The sequence below is a fragment of the Mytilus edulis genome, chromosome 10 (genome assembly GCF_963676685.1).
Source record: "Mytilus edulis chromosome 10, xbMytEdul2.2, whole genome shotgun sequence".
Taxonomy (NCBI): domain Eukaryota; kingdom Metazoa; phylum Mollusca; class Bivalvia; order Mytilida; family Mytilidae; genus Mytilus; species Mytilus edulis.
In genome coordinates this window covers 74,970,435-74,991,868 of record NC_092353.1, presented here as the reverse complement: position 1 = coordinate 74,991,868, position 21,434 = coordinate 74,970,435, and the positions used below count along the sequence as shown (strand labels likewise).

Below are 21,434 nucleotides of genomic sequence, written 5' to 3'. Positions count from 1 at the left end.
AGAAATCTGAAAGGATTCAACAAACGAAGAAATTGATACATGTAGTGAACGATTGAAATAAATTTATAAAACAAATTTAAAACTAAAAAAATGTTACTGCTGGCATTCTTTTATGTATAGACAAATGGAAGTATGATCTGTATACTAAATAATGAAGACTTGATCACTTTGATAGGCCGCTAGTCAATGTTCCACATGTAAGATAGTCGGTAAGATAAATTCGTTTCACGATGTGCTAGTAACCTAATACAATATATATGGGGTCAGTAAATTCCATACGGGGATTCGAACATTGCTCTCACCCCATATGAAATTTCCTGACCCCATATATATTATATTACGTCACAAAGACATCATGTAACTAATTATACAAGCAGCTTTTTCGACACATGATTAGTTGACATTATGAACAAACCAGCACTAGTTTATAGCACCTTTTTTAATTGCTGTCAAGGAAGTTATTAAACCAAGAATTTCAAAATGTAGTTGAAATCATCCCTTTGTATATTTTACGAACGCCTGGTTGATTGTTATTGAATAATATTTCAAAGATATATCGGATATGTTCCATATACCCTACCTACAATCCACTTATGTGACCTATCAAATAAGACTATTTACCGGGTTTGTAATAACATGAGCAACACGATGGGTACCATATGTGGAGCAGGATCTGCTACTTCCCTTTGTGGAGCACCTGAGATCACCCCCAGTTTTTTAGGGGTTTGTGTTGTTTAGTTTTTAGTTGTCTATGTTGTGCTATTATTTGTCTGTTTTTCTTTTTGTTTTTTTTAACCATGACGTTGTCAGTTTATTTTCAATCTATGTGTTTCATTATCCCTCTGGTAACTTCCGGCCCTTTTTCATTAAAAAAGTATTGTTACAAAATGGAAGTTATTCTTTCAAACGAATATCAGTCATTAGAAGGACCTATTAAAAACGTTGTCGGGAGTTTTACTACTATTACCAAGACTTAATTGATTGACAAACTATTTTGTTAATGGAAGAAGCTCTTTTGATTATCATTGGTTATCTCATTGGTGTCTATCATTTGAAATTAAATTATAGTCATGTAATTGTGCCAGAAATTACGTCTCAACTAACCATTGACGATATCGGGTCCTCTTTCTATAACTAATTTGGGTTGTATGTACCTAAATGATTTTTTATTTCAATATCTTAAATTTTCGCGACTGTGGTAAATGTTAAGCCCAGAACTTATTTGTTTTTATGTTGTCTAAGCAGAGCTCGAGGTTAAGTGGTCAATTTAGGTTTTTTTTGGTGTTTTATATGTTTTATCTAGAAGAGAGACGAACGATATCAGAGAGACAGGCAAATTAATAGATCGAAAATAAACTGACAGCGCCCAACACAAAGGCGAAAAATAACAAGATAAACAGACAAATAATAGTTCAAAAGACACAACTTAGAAAAAAAGAATAGGCAACACGAACCCCTACACAAACTGTGTTGATCTCAGGTGCTCCAGAAGGGTAAGCAGATCCTTGTTAATTGGTTAAAATGTATTAACTTTATTCAGAACACTCAATGCGAAACATGCATAATCGTAGAATGCATAAATGGTTTAATGATAATTTTGTATAAGTATATGACTGAAAGTGTAATACAACGTTCCCTGAAAACGTTATTAATATATTTGGCATTTTTAAGAAGTTTACATTCGCATTCAATTGAGTATTCTCAGTGTTATTAATGTTATGGTATGGTACTATAATATAGCAATCAATATAGAATAACACATCGTTAAAACCTTTTGTATCGACCAGAGTAAAAACACCTATATAGCTACTTATAACCGATATATATAGCAAATTTTTAATGTATAGAGCTATAAGAAGATGTGGTATGAGTGTTAATGAAACAACTCTCCATCCATTCACAATTTGTAAAAGTAAATCCTTATAGTACGGTAACCAACACGGAGCACCTATAAAAGCGGTTCGTAATGGGGGGACCTTCATGATGAATAATGGTAAAAGTTCTTGCCAAATGACGTTAAAGGTGATTTTTGGTGTATGACAATAAAATATACACTTTCTTTTGGACGATAAAAACATCGACTGATTTTGACGAATCCTGTAATTTTTTTTCCCACAAATGACGGTAACGATAATTATTGGAGACCTCTGATGAATCGCAATAAGGATATTTTGACGAATCATGGTAACATTTTAACCAATTTGACGCTAACGGTAGCTAAACAATACTATTTAACGCCTGATGTTAAAGGGCATTACTTCCCTCATAAAAGATGTAAAAAACAAAAACAAAACTAGTGTAAATCATTTAAACGGGAATGCCAACGGTTTAATCTATATAATGATGCATTTTTATTTGTATCCATCAGATGATTTAAGCCTTTTCAAACTGCCTTTTATAATTTGCTCTTTCAAGTGATGTTACACTATTGGTTGGTACCAACTAATATGTGAAACCTCGCTACACTCAGTATGTACTTGTCAATAGTCAAGAACCTGTTAACCATTGGTTGTAGGTTGTTGCTGTGTTACATATTTATCTTTCATGCATTATTATGTACATAAATTATGCCTTAGTTTAATCGTTTGATTGTTGTACATGTGTCATTTTGAGGCCCTTTATACCCGACTAAACGGTATGGATTTTGCTGATTGTCGAATTCCGTAATGTACCAATAGTTGTTTATTTCAGTGGCATTGGGTCTCTTTCGAAGAAATGTCATACTGGCAATCATACCATATCTTTCCTTTTTTGGAACTTTATGCACATGAAGGAGTAACATTTAAAACAATTATTTGAATACAAACACATGTGAAAACAAGCGTATCATTTAATAAATTGAAATAGAACAAACGTACATACATTCTCGTATATACATGTATTTGGTTTTAGACTCTAGAAATTAGAAAACATAATGAAACACACCGTCTTCATGTTAATATTATACTGATAATATTTTCAAATGCGAATTTGAAAATAATGCTATTGGTTATAATGTTTAAATGTTAAAACGATTTTATGCCTCCTTATTATATTTTGCCACAATCAAATGCGTTTTTCTATCCCGCTCTTAAGTTTAAATTTTGATAGCATCACTTTCACTCTTTTAATTTAATAAAGACAATTGATGACTCCTCAGGATGCGGGTATTTATCGCTTATTTATCGTATTTATTGCATTCAAGACCTTATTTGTGACCTACTGCTGTTGTCTGTTCTATATATATGGTCGGGTTGTTTTCTCTTTGACACATTTCCAAATTCCATTCTCATTTTTGATTTCCAATAACTTTACCTTGAAAACTTGACTTTTTGTCTTCATTAGAACTGGTGTATTTAAAGATCGAACATGTTGTAGTTTTATAAGCGTTAACAGTTATGATCCATGAACACATTGTTCCCTTATTTCACAATTACATATCAATATCATATTATGATCAGACACAATTAAAAAATAAAAAAAAAAAAAGATGATAAGCAAAATACAGAAATACCAGGGAAATATATATGTATTCAAAACCTACCGAATTATGCAATAACCTATTAACTACAAGGATTCAAGCTAAGATTCAGTCCTTATAGAAGTATCAAGTTGTTGTACGATTGTTAAACACTGTCATAAAATGAAACTGCTATCTTTGAAAAATATTCTTTGACAACACAATAATATCTACATATGTTCCTTCAATTTATACATTATTGTCAATGTCTGAATATATATATCAAAACTTCAACAAGTAACATTGCTTACACATACATGTTATATGTAATGAAATAAACGATCAGTAGAAATTCCTTGAGATATCAATAGTGTCGTTTCATCATCATCTTAGACGTTTTCAGAGACCACCAATTTTTAAATCCTCGCCACACAACACCCTTTGTGTCATTACCAATTCCATAGCGCCCGTTTAAATTTGAACTGATACAGCCATTGTTCCACCAACTACTATGTTGAACAATGGCGCAGTTCCAGTCCGCGTTATCGTTATCTCTGTCCGAAGTAGAAAACTTCATCCCATTATGGTATTGAAAACTGTCTCCTAAATTAAAAAAAAAAGATATAACTTTGTTATTAAAGTATCTGCAGTTTTTACTACCTATGTATTTATAATGTCAATGTGAGATTTTAAATGCACACTGAATTCAAAGTTTACTGGTAGATATTAAGAAATCGATGAATAACAGTTCAACCTTATAAACAATTTCCAAGTTTAAGAATATAAGAGAAAATTCTTATAAATGTTTGTGGGAGCATGTCAATTTTTGCTTGTCAGTTTTAGGATTTGAAATTATAAGCAATGTTGGTGAGAGCAAAGTTTTGAAATCCGTTCTTTGGCATATAATTATTTCCTGTTTACACATTCTGATTCGATGAACAATTACACCCATACCACGTCTTATGATATATAATTTTAAAACTTGCAATGACAAAGATTTTGACGCGTACTTAGTACTACATATTTAAATAAAAATAACACAGGAATATTAAAATTTCTAACCTGTTTCGCTTTTGACATGTTTGGTCGTTATATATTTGACAGCTATATGCTGTTGGTTTTTCAACCTATAGTAATGCAATTAACATGAAATGCATTGTGTGTTGACATAACGTTTTTTTTTCGTGTGCCTTTATGTAAGAGGGACGAAAGATACCAGAGCGACAATCAAACTCATAAATCGAAAATAAACTGACAACGCCATGGCTGAAAATGAAAAAGACAAACAGACAAACATTAGTACACATGACACAACATAAAAAACTAAAAAAAATAAGCAACACAAACCCCACCACAAACTCAGGGTGATCTCAGGTGCTTCGGAAGGGTAGGCAGATCCAGCTCAAGGTGCACACTTAAACATTTAATGTGTCATGAGGACAAATACAAGTCAGATATGGCAATACAATATTGCGCGTTGTTAAATCGTATAAAAATAGTTTTATTGGTTAGCGGAAAATATTTATTGTCAAATTGTTCTTCTAAAAGATTCTTGGTTAATTTAAAACAAACAAATCCTTCATTACAAATTTTATAGTCAGGAAAAACTGAGTTGAAATTGAAATCATTATCATGATTATTGTACGTTCTTTAACTTACCGGCGTTTCCTGAATATCCACTGACATTTATAATATAGTCCGACTGCGAGTTACCGACGCTAAATATGGCATATTCAGCATATGCAGTTGAACCATCATATGCCTCCAGATCTATATATAGTCTGTTTTGACCAGATGACGTAATGTAATTTAAGTAGTCATTCCCTAGTAAAGGATAAACATACATGTACACATATTGATATACTACATATTTCATTAGCACAAAAATCATATTTCAATTCTGCTGTACAATGTAGTACAAAATATCTTTATTGTAAATATACCTCGGGTTTATCATGTCAATAAAAGTTTCTGATCACAAAAAGTAATTCAGTTTATCATATCAGATGTTTCTGTCCTGTAAATGTTGAATTTAACTATAGAAATTAAATAGCTTACACCTAGATTACTGATTTATTGACTTTGAAACTCTGCTTATTTTATTATTAAAAACTGAGAGAGACATAAGCTACGAATTGAAAAAATAATTAAATTGGTCAATAATTAAAGGGCATTATCTGTAAAACTCTGTTCACCGATATGACTCAAGTAAGTCTCATAGTTAATTTAAAACATACTAAATGGTAGTTTCAAATAATAATTTGTCGGCAATAAACAGTGCATGGACTTAATTAAAGTTATCAACACGTCGTATTGATTTTTTCCTAGACGTCATCTTATTAACAATCAAAGTAACCACCGAAGACTGTCGACGGTCATTGATATAGATATGAATAGATTGTGAGCTCGTGTACTGAGATTTGAAGTCTACTTATGTTTGATTTGATATTTTAAAAAGGGTGAAATACATGTTTATCATCGTCTTTATCTGTTTAAGAATGAGTTTTTATGGATCGAATCAGTCAAATAAAAGGTGTACCCTTGGAGTAGTTTCAATGTTGACATTATTTTTCTGTAAATAACTGAGCACGCTTAATGCATGCATCAATTTTATCTGGCTTAGGGGATGTATTGAATGTCACATGAAGACGTGTTCAATTAGAACGAATTATTCAGTCGCAAGTCTTTATCTAAAGCATCACAGTGTATAGAAAGGTGCGTTTAAACATGAAACGCAGCAATGAATAACGAACCAACAAATCAATCAACCATTGGTTATCATTAAATAAACTCATCATAAATACCAGGACTAAATTTTGTTTATACGCCACACGCGTGTTTCCTCTACAAAAGACTCATCAGTGACATTCGAATCCAAAAAGTTAAAAAAGCCAAATAAAGTACGAAGTTAAAGAGCATTGAGGACCAAAATTACTAAAAGTTTTGCCAAATACAGCTAAGGTAATCTATGCCTGAGGTAGAAAGCCTTAGTTTTCTACAAACTTATAATCTGTATAATTTTTGTACTCTTGTGACTCGCTTGCTTTACTTAAATACACTTTTCTTCTATATAAAAAGACACATTCATAAATCGGTATAAAGGTTAGATCTTGTTTTTCAATTCACTTTTATCAAATCCGATCAAAACATACCAAGCCAGAATTCCGCGTTCAGATCTCCAAAACCTGTTTTATAGTCATTCCAAACTCTATAGAAATCAAAGGTTCCGTCGAATCTCTTTTGGAACACCTGCAATAATGTAGATATCTACAATAAGTTAAATGTGTTTATCAATTCAATCAGCTTGATAGGACATTATAACATTGGTTGCAAAGAATTACATTGATTTCCTGATAAAATAAAAACCGACAATATCACTTGGAAATAAACGTTGTTATTTCACTCCTCTGACGTCATATAACAATAGACGTTGTCAAGATGTTGTCAATGACGCCGGATCAAAACGAATTGTGAATGCGTAGAATACAGATATTATAGCTCTTACATTTTCTACTTTACTTTCATGAAAAAATCATTTGCCAATGTATTAAAAATAATAAGTAATCAAAGAGTTCAAATATCAATGCCATTATTGTGTCATTGTTAATGTTTCTTTATATATCTGTTTGTTTTTACATTGATTAAGATACTAGCATAACGTTGACTGCTGTATCCCTAATTTTGACAATTTAACCAATTGTATGTGTTTGTTTTTATCACACGTCGTTGTTAATAGAGCGAAATCTTATACGACTATCATACAAGTAAGATGTTTTGATAGCTATAAAACCAGGTTTAATCCACAAATGTATACATAAAAGTGCACATACCATGTATACAAAGTCAGAAATATAACCGTTGTTGTCAATTCGTTTGACGTTTGGATGTGTTTGAGCTATTTCTTTTACCATTTGATTTAAATTCTTTGAATCGTTTTAAAAAGTGAACGCAAAAGAATATACAATTAAAATATTGTTTTATGATGTCAATCGAATTTTTTAATGGGATGAATAGCTATGAAGGGAAATGCTTAAATAACACCAAATAGTACAAGTAACATAGTAAAAAGTAGGTACCAGGATTATAATTAAAGGATGTTTGCTCCTCAGGTTTATGAAATGTTGCCAGATATTCGGAATCTTCTGGTGTTATCCATCTAGTGCCATTAAAAATTATGCCCACTTATACATACAGTTTAAAATGTCATCTTTAAAGATCTTATAAAATCCTTCTTAATATTTTCATTTTTTTTTTGACAGAAGAAAGGTGTCTATGTTAAATATATAAAAAATCTAGAGAATATTTCCCGCCACATTTTCAATGGCTTATAATTATCCATCTAGTGCCATTAAAAATTATGCCCACTTATACATACAGTTTAAAATGTCATCTTTAAAGATCTTATAAAATCCTTCTTATTTTCTTTTTTTTTTGACAGAAGAAAGGTGTCTATGTTAAATATATAAAAAATCTAGAGAATATTTCCCGCCACATTTTCAATGGCTTATACATTGTATCTTAAAAACAAGCACACGGACCCTTCATTTTTTTCTGCTCTTTTAGTTTCTTTATTTATATACTTTCAATTTATAAGAGTCTTTTAAAAAGCTTGTTATTTTGAAACAGAGTATCGAACATCCTTAATACACCAGACGCGCGTTTCGTCTGCAGGAGGACCTAAAATTCAAAAAAGTTGTGCTGAATATAAAAAAGAAGATGTGGTATAATTGCCAATGAGACAACTGTCCACAAGAGACCAAACTGACACAGACATAAACAACTATAGTTCACCGTCCGGCCTTCAACAATGAGCAAAACCCATACCGCATAGTCCTAAATACAGATATGCCTTGGATATATTGCACAAAATTTCCTTTCATTTATCTTACCGTCCATCCTCCGCACAGAGTATCCATGTCACAATACACATCGAAATTCACGGATGCTGTCGGATATATTCTGTATACTCCTGATGCCGATAGAGGATGCAGAGCACTACAATCTCGGGGAACATCCGCTGCGTCAAAAGTAAAAAAAATATTGATTAATAAATTGATTGAATTGTATTTAACGTTAGATGAAGTGTAACATTTTGTGTTTTTTGGCAACATAATTCACAGCTATAGTAAAACATGTAATTGCATATGCAGATATTATTCTTTGGATTATCACAGAGAAACAGTAACCATCTTCACATAGTACTAAAAACAGCAAAAACTGTGAATAACTATTTGACAAATTGTGTTTCATTGATGAAGTGCTGAAACACATTGATGTAGAATCGATATTTTACAAATCAAAAAGATTCTCGCTGATATTTTGTTTGATTATCCTAAAGCGAAAACGATATAATAATAAAATACAGTATGAAAACAGCAAACATGCTAGGACTGATTACCACACTGTGTAATACTTTGGTTGGGAATTTTAACTGTACACTTGACAAAACAATGAATAGAAACCCTTTTCATTCATATGATGCTATTGTTTCAAAAGAGTTACTTTTTTTAATTGTGACATATAATAAATCTATTGCGGCAGAGGTATCCAATGAACAACGATATAAATTTCAGAAAGTCAGCTAAATCTCTATATGTTTTTTTTCTATAAAAGTCTTCGTATTTCGTATCTTCTATTGTTCCTTAATCGAACATGTTCTTGTATTGTGGAAACTAAAAACTTACTAAAATACAAAGAGGACTGGTTATGTGGTTGATGAATACATATATAAAAACAAGAAAAAAGGAACAATTGAGAAATGTTTCAAAATTTGGAAGTGAACTTGGAAAAATAAAAACATTATGTTTTAAAAAAGTTAAAATGATTGGACGTTAAAAATACATTTCAAGAATAGAATCAACAATTGAAATACGCGTATGAGATCAAATCAGATGCATCAAAAATTATAGCGCCTGTTAGATGAACCAGAAGAGTGAAAAAGTCGAGAAGCTACTTTTTTGATCTCCAAAAGCAAAGCGGACAACAGAAATTATGGAGTCGAATACAAACAGACAAAATAGTCATTACAAATACGATAGAGATGAAATGATGAATGAACAATTTAGTTGTTTTTAAAATTTAGCTTTGAGGGTTGGCATTTGCAAATTATTAAAGTTTCAACAAGTCACATATAAAACCAGCTAAATGAAGACGACAGAAAAATATAAAACTCTAATATAACATCGATGGAAAGAAAGAGATTTGATAAAAACAAATAAACCAAAAGGGGATAACGGGATTATATCTGAGCTTTATATAATATTCGGGAATATCTTTTAATAATAATAACGTACGGTATTGCAAGAATTATTGATAAAATCCAATCAAATTGAAACTTAGTACACATGTTTCCTATGGTATGATTTTTCTAATTTTAATGCCAAATTAAAGTTTTTAACCCAATTTCACGGTTCACTTAACATAGAAAATGATCGTGCGAGTGGGGCATCCGTGTACTATGGACACATTCTTGTCTTTTTTATAGTTTATTTTGCATACTTCTAACATATTGGTTAACGAACGTATTGGTTTTTCCATAAAGTTCATGTCATTAAAGTAGATCTAACTGACAAGCATAAAATTGAATTGTTTTTTTTTTTCGTTTTTTATTTTCCAAGGTAAATTAATACCTATTTTTCAAAAAATTTCTTTAAATGTCTTAATACTATTATTCCAAAGGGATAAGATTCTCATTTGTGTGAATCGAAAGTAAAGCCTTTCATTCTTTAGTCTGATGCTTTCAAAGATTAATTTTGTAAAAAAGGCATACTTAGTGTGTGCAATGTAGAGGACAACAGTATTATGTCATTATTTTTACGTGAATGACGCACTTCTCTGATTAACCTTTACAAACTTCTTTGCTTCTATAAACATATCGAAATTGCTAGTTTATAAGTTCATACCTGTACTAAATTGGTTAACGTATTGGTTTTCCTAAAAGGTTCATGTCACAAAAGAATAAGAAACTAATAACCTTGCATTTAAATTGTTTCCTTCGATTTTAATTAACCTAAGTAATAAGTTACGTTACTAATCTTAATAGTAATATTCCAAAGGGATCCGTTATTCTTCGCAGTTAAAAGAAACTATAGACGTGCCGTGTTTTCGTCTGATGCTTTCAAATTTGTTTTACGTAAATATAAATAAGAAGATGTGTAACAGTATAATAGATCTTTTAAATAGTTTTTGTTCACTGACATGCTGGTTTGTCACTTACATAGAAAAAAGAAACAATTTTAATATCTGTTAGATTGATCGTTGACTTTTTCATACTTTTATGATAAAGTAATGCCGTTCTAAAGCAGACACAATTTTTTTTTATTTAATTATAAATTTTCTGAAATCAAGGTTTTAGTGTTTATTCATTGTCACTTCACGAAAACTACATCTCAATATATTTAAGTTGTGATAAGATTTAGAATAAATAAAGGCAACAGTAGTATACCGCTGTTCAAAACTCATAAATCCATGGACAAAAAACAAAATCGGGGTAACAAACTAAAACCGAGGGAAACGCATTAAATATAAGAGGAAATTTAAGGTATACACAAAAGTCTTCGACACTTAAAAGCACTACATTGCGATTTATGAGTCCATTCAGTTGCCTGAAATTTACTGATCAAAATAATCATACAAAACTATATCTGAAACTTTGCAATTAAAGATCTCCTTTAGAATTTGATTTATAAAAATATCGAAGCATTAAATGTATTAAAACAATAATTCGATCATTGGTAATCCATATATAATGATCGTAGTAACTAGTATTATTGACATGTCTTTGTTTGTCAAAAGATGAGATATGCATGACATTTTATATGAATCCGATCAATGAAGGCGACACAATTATAACTAAAGATACAAAGTAAAAGGATATTTACTTTGTTCGACATTAACAAACTTTGATTCTTTGTGCAGATATCTAATAAATGTTGATATCCACGGTTTCCACTGGGTTAATTATTTTTTCACCACCTCTTTCGTCAAAACAATATATTTTTCGCCACTTTCTTTTTATTTTTTTCGCCACGAAACATTAATATATTTTTGTTTAAAAGTTTCCTTTTTTCTCTCCACCCCCCTTAAATAAGATGAGTTTACCCATTGTTGTCTACCATTTGACCATTCCCTTAAACTTATCTTAGAGTCTACATTGTAATGAATAAACACTAAACATTTACTTTTAGAAAGAAGGCCTTTTTTAACTTAAAAGGGGGAAAATTCATTATAATTTGAACTACTTTTTTAAAAGAGGGGGCAACTTACTTTTAATAATAAAGAAGATATAAGTCCTGGAATATAGCAAAATTCTTTGACATGTTTTGACCGATATAATACCAGAAGGTTGTACAGTTCTTTGGGAATGTTTCTTAAAAATAAAAATATGTGCCCTTTTGTACTAAGAAGTTGTTTTTACAACAAAACAAAAGTTTTTATCACTTGAAGTTAATTCCTCATTTAAGGTGAAGTCATTACATTGAAGGGTTACTCTCATTTGCGGGGTTGTTCCCAACCTTTTGAATCGATTTCATAACGACAGGTTTCGTTTCTAGACCATCGTAAAGTTAACGTTGATACGTAAAACTATGATTGAAACACATGTGTCACTCAAACCACTTTAAAGTACCCTCTCAAATCAATAATCTATATCAAAGTCAAAAGAACTTATTTGAAATCGAAGATTTTTCTTGCTTTTGAACATTTGTCGTCATAACAATAGTTTTCATTTCTGAACTATCATTTAAAGAAGGAGAGGAGATGTCAAAAGTTTGCTTCAAACACGTCGCAAAGTGGTTAACAAATCCTTTATGTGACGGCCGCCATTTAACCATACAATTTTGTAAAACAATACAATCAACACCTTTATTGATTAGTCCTTTGTTGTCGATATTCTTTTCTATCCCAAATTCATGTATTTAGTTTTGATGTTATATTTGTTATTCTCATCGGATTTTGTCTAATATCTAGTTCGTTTATGTGTGTCGTTGTTCGCTTCTTATTTCTAATGCGTTTCCCTTAGTTTTAGTTTGTAACCCGGATTTGTTTTTGTCTATCGATTTATACTACTGTTCCTTTTATTTTTTCGCAAATGACGAATTCTAATCGCCACAATTATTGTTTTTTCGCAAAAAAACAAAAAAAATGAAAATGGCGACCGCCAGCGGAAACCCTGATATCAACAGCTACTTAAACAATATCATTAATAATGTAAACCAAAAGAAAAAAAGAATTAAAAAAAAAACACGTTTTTTTAATCCATCTTCTTAAATGTCATGTAGATATTGTTATATATTAAAACTCTGTTGATATGTAAATGGTCTTAAAGGACAGACAAAGCAACATTGCTTTCAAATGCTTCAATTGTTTGTTATTAATGATTAAGGTCATGACCATTATTCAAAATATGTTTAACTGTCAACTTTGGTTTTTTTTTATAAGTGGTACAAATATAAAAAAAAACTTAGAGTATCTTCTGGACTAGTTTTGCTATATCTGTGCACATCTGTCTATGAAAATTATGTGGAAAAATATGTTTGTGTCTCTCTTAACCAAGGAAGTTGGTCTATAACAATTATGAGTGTATCAATTTATATCTGTAATTTATATGTTGAATAAATGTCCATTAACACGTTATAATAAATAACATATCAAAAAGTCATTAACTTATATACTGTGGCAGTACTTTTGTTCGTGGGATACACATGGTTTTTGTTGGAATGCTATATCCACGGAATCAAGATTCAATAAAATTTTAAAACTGTTGTCCAAATGACGACATACAAAAGTCATGTATATATGGAAATATCCTAATATAGGTTTGACTACATGGATCCGGGGATTGTTGGGTTAAATCAAGAAAATACATCTCATACAAAATAACACACTATGGCCTTTAGTCAAATCTTCAGAGAGGATTTCCCCATTAAATCATTTAATCATTAAGGAAACAAGAATTGCCGACTTCGTTCCAATTAATTATAGTTTTTTTTTAAGTCAGATTTGCCGAGTAATATATTGAAATTATCAAAATTCTAATACGAACAAAATATCATGTTGGGCTTGCTTTTTTTATTTCAAATTTAAAACATTAAATTCTGCAATCCAAATTATATTAATGTAACCGTTTTCTTAAAGTGAAATATGTTAGGTCCAATATTAACCTTTGATGATCATTTATCTATTGATCTCAGGTTACTAGTGTCATCATTTCTGATTCAGATAATTATGCAACATTTAAAATGTTAACTTTGCAATGTCCTTCAAGCGACAATTTCTAAGCATAGCTTATATCTGGAAGAAATTATTTTATTAAATTTTTAATAAATGTTGTCATTAATAAAAGACGAAAAAATGAGCAAAAAGGAATACCGTAGTTTGCAATGTCCCTCAAATCAATATAAAACAACAGCTTCTTATTTTTAAGAACGTGTTTTCTTTAGGTGACATGTTTATGACCCAATCAGCACCATTGATGATCATTCATCTATGGATCTCATGTTGAATAGTACCATTACGTCTGATTTCACGTATGTAACATTTGAAATGTTTACTTTGCAATATCCTTCAACCAAGACAATTTGTAAGAATCACTAATATCCGAAATCAATTATTTTATTTAATATGTAATGAATGTTGTCATTAATATTCTTTATTTCGAAGTTAATGAAACACGAACAAGTAGTAGGAAATAAACACCTAAAATGTTGCAATATTTCATAAATCAATATAAATCAAAAGTTAAATATTTCAATGACATCTTTTCTGATAGCTTCACATTCTTAACCAAATTTGTTTGTCTTTGCATAACTAAATTCCACGAAATAAAGAACCCCTGAACCTATTTTCTTTGTTAAAACCACGAAAATTGGAACCCACGAATAAAAGTACTTTAACAGTAATTAAATTTTACCTGCTGATACATTTAAAAATGAAGATGAACTTTGACCTGTTCCAGCAATATTTGATGCAAAACATGTATAAGATGATACATCAAGTCCGTCAGCGTTGACAATTGTTAAGGATGGTGTATTCACGGTACCTCCGCTATACTTGACAGATGCTGTTGAAGATGAGATGTTTTTCGTCTGACACTCATTCTTTTTCTGCCAGTAAACGTCGGTTATTGTAGCAGAGGTCGTTGTGGTCACCGTACACTCTAAAGTCACTGTACTTCCAAAGGTAGCATCATATGACAGTTGGTGTACAAAAACAGTAGGGACACCTACAATTAAATTACACACACTATTATAAATTCATATTATCCACATTGCTCAGTCTTTAGTTTTCTGTTTTCTGTTTTGTTATCTGTTTTCTGATGATAATTTTTCATATTTCTCTATACATTGTCAGTTGGCATTTGAAATAATGAGCAGCGTATTGAACCAATGTATGTATACTTAGAAGATAACTGTATTGTATTTTAAGCTCCGACGGCATCAATTGGGGATTTGATGGTCGCAGATTAAGTTTACTGGCGACGCGTTAGCGGAGACAGTAAACGGGTATTTGCGACCATCAAATCCCAAATTGATGCCGTCGGAGCTTACAATACAATATTGTTATCTCCATTCTTATGAAACTGACAGAAAACAACGTTAAAACATGTATTTAAAATCTGGCATATGCCGTCTGCGCTTGCGCGTACGTCCCATAGCATCAATTGTCAATTGATGCCATGTAAGAAAGTGACGTTATCCAATCAAAATGAACGTTACAAACGTTGTTGCATTAGAATTACACTTCAGTGTTTTTACTTTTTAATGATATTGCCTTCGCATTAACTTATGTATCAGTGACAACCAAAATTGAGTTTTGATCGAAAGCAACTGCAAATAATAAACTTTCCATTGTGGAGCCAACATTGTCTTGCCTTGACCTTTATAGAGAAGCACCACAAATGCCTAAAAAGTGGTGTTTATTTTGATGTTTTAATATTTCTCGTTCAGATTCAAGAATAATGGCCTGTTTATCTCAATCCCAAATATTAAAGTTAAAATTGAGGGAGGACAATTTACTTACTGTGTACGATTAGTGTAATGGCGCCGCTACTTCTGGTGTCAACTTTATTGGAAGCAGAACAAAAGTAAGTTCCTGTATCATTCTGTGTTACATTTAAGATTATAAGAGACGGTGAGTCGATATTCCCGTCACTATACCGGTTAGCACTGTTGTCTGGATCAATCGTCGATACAGACCCACCGTTTTGGTTCGTCCAAGTGACGCCTGTGAGTGGTAGTTGAGATGTCACCATACAAACCAAAGTCACAGATTGGCCAAATATTCCATCATAGGATGACTGTGGAATGTGTACTTTTGGAGGTACTGTTTAATATAATTTTATAAAACTTTAAAACAATATTAAACAAAAAATGTCGATGTCATCATAAAATATCTTTCAGGAGGTTAAATAGCGATGTAAGTTAGCTTTTCTTGTTAATTTTTCGAAAAGGTTATTCCAAGAAATATTTTATTTTAAAATAGCAATTATATTTCTTTTTTCAGTTCTTTGTGTTTCATTTATTACCATATTTGAAAACATTGTTAACTAGTGGCTGCTCATAGTTCAATCATACGAAATAGTTCAAGTAAAATAATTGCTTGCCGCAACTATATTTGTATTCCACAATAAACAAAAGCAAGTTTGCGTTGTAGTTACTGTTGTAAATCTAGTGACAAATAAATATCTATATGTCATACACCAAAAACTGAATGTGTGTACATATTCAACAGAACTGCTGTTGATTTTTTATTATAAAAACAAATGGTTGATGCAAAGTAATAATACAAATTAATCAAGCAGTATTAATTTTCTCCAGGATTTTGATTTGAAAAAGAATTTTTACATTAGACCTTTTGGCATCTTAAAGTATTTATTGTTTGACGTTAAATACGAACGATTAACCCTAAGTATAAGAAATTTATGATATTAGAACAATTATACAAATTAATCATTTAACAATCAACTTATGTTATCACATATTTTGTACATCATGCCCCGACTTTGACTTCCGGTTACCTGTCAATCACGAACTATTTTAAGGTTGGTTATTTGCCCTCGGGGCTAATATCGACTTCAGCCCTCGAACACCGATTCTGCTTTGATATGGGAGTTTAGGCCTGATACTAGGGCCAATATGAGAAATGCAATGTAATATATACTAATTAAGGCTGAGTTTTTTAATTTTGTGGTTGAAATATCAACACTTGTTAATAAAATAGATTTGATATTAATATGCATTGAAAAATTCTTTTTTTTTCTTTGTAAAGTAACAGTAAACATTCTCTGATCGTTTAACGTTAGCAGCTGAAAACAAGTTACGGTAACGATCTGATACGGTTTATTATCCGTCAGTAACAAGTAATGTTTTCTTCTTGATACTAAATTCTTTCGTTGGTATTTCTGAATACCATATTATTTACTAAACATTTTGAATTATCTTTTTTTTAAACCGATACTGATGGTCACTTCTGATGTAATCATCTTTACTACCAGATGTACAATGTCAAGTTAAAAACATTCTTTCAAAAACAGTTTATTGCTCATTCAGAAGATGTTCAAATCACGTCCTGTCGCCTCGTAAATTGGACTTGCCCCTCTTCCCCGAGGACTTTTATATCAAATATCGTAAATACAAATCGGGAGAGAAAATTGTACTCACAGTTTACGACAAGTGAAATGGTGTCGCTACTTCTTGTGCCAACCAAATTTGATGCAGAGCAAATATATGTTCCAGTATCATTCGCTGTTACGTTAAAGATGATCAGAGATGGTGATTCAACCTTCCCGCCACCATACAAGTTACCACTGTTGTCTGGATCTATAATCGATACAGACCCGTCAATGTCTTTCTCCCAACTAAGGCTTGTGAGGGGTAGTCGAGATGTCACTAAACAAACCAGAGTCACAGACTTCCCAAATGTTACTTCATATGATGAAAGGGTAATTTGTACATTTGGAGGAACTGTAATATAATGATTTTATATTACACCAAGAAAAGAAGAGAAATAACATCGATAGTACCATCAAATCATTTGTTCTAAGGTTGTTATTTTTTTTCCATTTGTTACTCCTTATTTTAAAACCTGATCTTACGAAATATTTACCAACAAAATGAGAATTTTTATTTTGAGGTATTTGCGTCGCTTGTTCTAGTTTCTATCTTGATTGGATATATTTACTATATATTTAATGTTGACTCCTTGTAGTATCACAAACTTTTGAACAATGAATGTAAAGCTGCTATCAAATTATTAATTAATTTTCATTTGTAATGCAAACAGGTTTGTTATCGTTTAAATTGTGTCAATTTGTAAACGTATTTTTCATCACGTTGAATTAACCAAGTTTGAGGTGGAGTTAATGTTGATCTGTCTATCTTTCAATTTATAATCTTGGCATCGTAAGTTAGTCAGTTCGCTATCGACTAATGCGTTTGACTACTACGTATTATATTTTCGTATCCTATATTTGAAGCTTACTATACGGTAAGAAATTGCATAAAGTTAAAAGCCATGTAATGACCTCCAATTGTATTGATCTACATCATTATTACAAAATTGGTATTAGCACAAGTTGATATGCAAGTCAACTAATTTAACAATGGGGTTCGTGTTGTTTATTCTTTAGTTTTCTATGTTGTGTCATGTGTACTATTGTTTGTCTGTTTGTCTTTTTCATTTTTAGCCATGGCGTTGTCAGTTTATTTTAGAGTTTGACTTCCCCTTTGGTATCTTTTGTCCCTATTCTAAATGAAACACCAATGTTAATGTTATAAATATTGGTATTTTCTTGATTGAAAATGTAATCAATATTTTTACTCTGATGTGTCGAGTTTAGTTCTGTGAATTCGGTTTTGACATCATGGAAATCGATTTTAGATGGCTGTTAAATTTGCTTATATTCGCATTACTCCGTATTTAAGTTCTATAGTTTGTATTGAAAGAATGACCCATTGAAATTAACCACACATATCTTCAATTCAAATTTACAAAAGAAATGTTACTCACGGTGTAGAGAAACTGTAATGGCGTTACTACTTCTTGTATCTATGTTGTTGGTAGCAGAACAAATATATGTTCCTACATCATTCTGTGCTACGTTTAACAACGTTAGAGATGGTGTGCCGACATTTCCACCATTATATAAGTGAGGACTGCCTCCTGAATCTATCGTTGATACAGAATTGCTTACGTACTTCGTCCAAGTTACATTTGTTATGGCTAAGTGAGATTTTACTATACAAACCAGAGTCACAGACTGTCCAATTATTACTTCATAGAATGACATTGGAATATATACTTTTGGAGGTACTGTAAAATAAAACACCCAAAAAAGCTTTTAAAAAACACTTTAAAAAAGTTGATAATTATACTTGTTCTCATCATTTCGAAAGAACAAAATAAAAACATATTTACACAACAAATTTCAGTATCCACAATTTCCGTTCTTGGAATTCGGCTTTTGTTTTCTATCTTAGATTAAAAAAAAATGTGTGATTACAAGTATATTTACGCACTTGTATTCAGATAAATTGATTATTTCAGGCAATACTCCCACATAAACATGATTTAAAGAGGTTGCAATGTTAAAAAAGCCAGGATTATAGTGACATTACTAGATTTCTTGCAAACACAGAAAAGGGAGAGGCGAACGAAACCAGAGAGACATTCAAACTCATAGATAAAAAATAAGCTGACAATGCCATGACTAAAAAAAAGTAAGACTAACAGAAAAAAACCAGTTGTCACCAGACACAACAAAAAACATACTGAATCTCTCTTTATTGTTTGCTATTTTGATACGAACAAATAATTTACAATAATTGAAATGAAAATAAACTTATAATAAAACGTTTATTCTTATTTCTAAGCAGGCAAATCGCTTTGCCATAGAAGTTTTATGTTGAAATGGTACAAAATGCTGATAGACCAATACATTACACATAATGACAAACCAATATATGATTTTATTGATTATATACTTCAATTTCCGTAGATGTTTGCTTATCGATCATAGAAAATTAAGGGGGGCATACTAATAACATCGATTGATAGGAATCAAAATTAATTTAACATGCTTGTCTAAGCAAACCTCATTATGATGTTAACATTAAATTAAAATATATAACAGCATACACATGAACAAACATTACTTTTCGATTGTTTCAGCTTCATTGATTTGACAATTGTCTACATCTAAAGGGACATATATTATTTGACCGCCATATATGGTTACATTACCTACAAATTATAATGATATTTAAATCTTACTTACCAATTCTATATCCAATTAAGGGATGGCATAGGTAGCCCTCTGACTGTGACCTCGGTACACATATTTCCGTAATGTTACATGCATGTCCTTTACATATACCAGCTAGTTCCTTTAACGATATTAAGGTATTGTTTTAATACAAATATGCATCATTAAAAGAGAGGCGAAAGTTACCCCAGGAACATCATGTGTCGATGAAAAACTGACAACGCCGCCATGGTTAAAACAAATCACGGATAAGCATAAGAGGAAAGATTGTAAACATGCTACATATTCATAAAGATCTTAGCCTAAAGTAGTAAAATATTTCATTTTCTTCAAATTTCCTAGTAATTTTCTATTTTCAATTGTTTCCACCTTTTTTCTGACATTTTTATGTTTTCCTGATTCAGAATTGTCCTCACTTCTTTACATTTATCAATGAATTCGTTAAACAAAGACTGGTATCATATTAAGCATTTATTTTTAGACCTGGTTATGTTTCGTTCTTATATCTCTAACTACTACAGTATGGACGCTTCAATAAAAATCCCAAATAAATTGTGTCTTTTCAGTGAGCAAATTGTTATATAAAGCAAAAAATAAGTAGCCTACGTTCAAATAAATAAGTACAACATTTAAAAAATAGCCACTGTTAATGTTATTAATTTTCCTGTGTTTACATTTTGTTAATTTCATTCCAAATTATCATGTTATTTACCTTAGGAAGTGCAGATGCTGCAATGAAACTATCTCCAACACTACTTGATAGACAACTTGTAGGACAGTTTGGCTCGGCTATGTTGATCTGGCAAGTTTTATTCAACGATATGAAATTAAGAGACTTACAGATTGTAAGTCGTGTACACAACTGGGCACAAAGTGACCACATAGGTATCGTACAAATTTCAAAAGCAACATGCCCTGCGTATATAACATCCTTTTGTTTTTCTATAACCATAAATTCACCATTAGACATAACAAAAAATAGAAACATTGCAAATATGTCGGCACACATTGTCAAGCTATTCTCATAATCAGTAAATGACGAATGTAGTCAATTTTAAAGAACCTGTATGCAATTAAAGGTTATAGATAATCTATCAATATGATAATTACAGTTTCGTCGTAAGATCTGTAACATCGTTCATATAAAATGTAAAAGTATACGCAACTACTTCTCTAATAATGTTCTGGAACGGTTCCATTGTTGGTTTTTAATAGCAGGCATATCATTTGTATACAAGTGAAACATTATGGTTTATGATAAGTCGTTATTTTGCATAAATTTATTATGCTTATTGGGTAAAGAATAGTCTATCTCCCAAACGAGTAGTTGATTTTAAACTATTATTTAGTTTTTATTCTTTGTCATTCTACTTAACTAGAGTGTTTTCTTAATGTTAAATGCGTCTTAATTATAACATCAAAAAGATAATGACCTTGAACAACTTATAAAAATTATAAATATCACGTTCACAATATCGATGACGATTACATATTTTGCTACAATTTACTTTCATAATTGACTCCATCAATTTCATTTTGTATGAAGCCGAACCTTTAAGTGTGGTGGCAAAATGATTACTGTTTTAATCAAATAAACCAAAATGTTGGAGTCTTCTTGAGTTTCTAAGGCAAGCTGAACTCTTTGATTTTTTATTTGATTGTTTCAGTGGTTTTAATTTTCGAAATACGAGTGCTGATACACGTCAAAGATTCAAGTCTTCTAGATATTAAAAT

The 21,434-nt window shown here is 31.1% G+C and overlaps 1 protein-coding gene across 1 annotated transcript; it reads right to left on the bottom strand.

The window, feature by feature from the left end:
• Window positions 1-2,814: 2,814 nt before the first annotated feature.
• LOC139491890 (uncharacterized) lies at window positions 2,815-20,838 on the bottom strand. Its single transcript, XM_071279807.1, has 10 exons — window positions 20,413-20,838; window positions 19,713-19,821; window positions 18,446-18,748; window positions 17,098-17,400; window positions 15,458-15,760; window positions 14,349-14,660; window positions 8,329-8,456; window positions 6,592-6,688; window positions 5,099-5,263; window positions 2,815-4,042 (listed from the first exon to the last, which is right to left on the bottom strand). Exons 1-10 carry the CDS (start codon window positions 20,707-20,709, stop codon window positions 3,804-3,806), a joined length of 2,256 nt encoding a protein of 751 aa, XP_071135908.1. The 5' UTR covers window positions 20,710-20,838; the 3' UTR covers window positions 2,815-3,803.
• Between the last annotated feature and the right edge of the window lie 596 nt (window positions 20,839-21,434).

Excerpts from the sequence above, each read along its gene's own strand:
- LOC139491890 (XM_071279807.1), bottom strand. The coding sequence starts at position 20,709 with ATGTGTGCCGACATATTTGCAATGTTTCTATTTTTTGTTATGTCTAAT. Across the intron at positions 19,822-20,412 it reads CAGCATCTGCACTTCCTAAG|GAACTAGCTGGTATATGTAA; the intron begins GTAAATAACATG and ends ATATCGTTAAAG. Across the intron at positions 4,043-5,098 it reads TGGATATTCAGGAAACGCCG|GAGACAGTTTTCAATACCAT; the intron begins GTAAGTTAAAGA and ends TTTTTAATTTAG.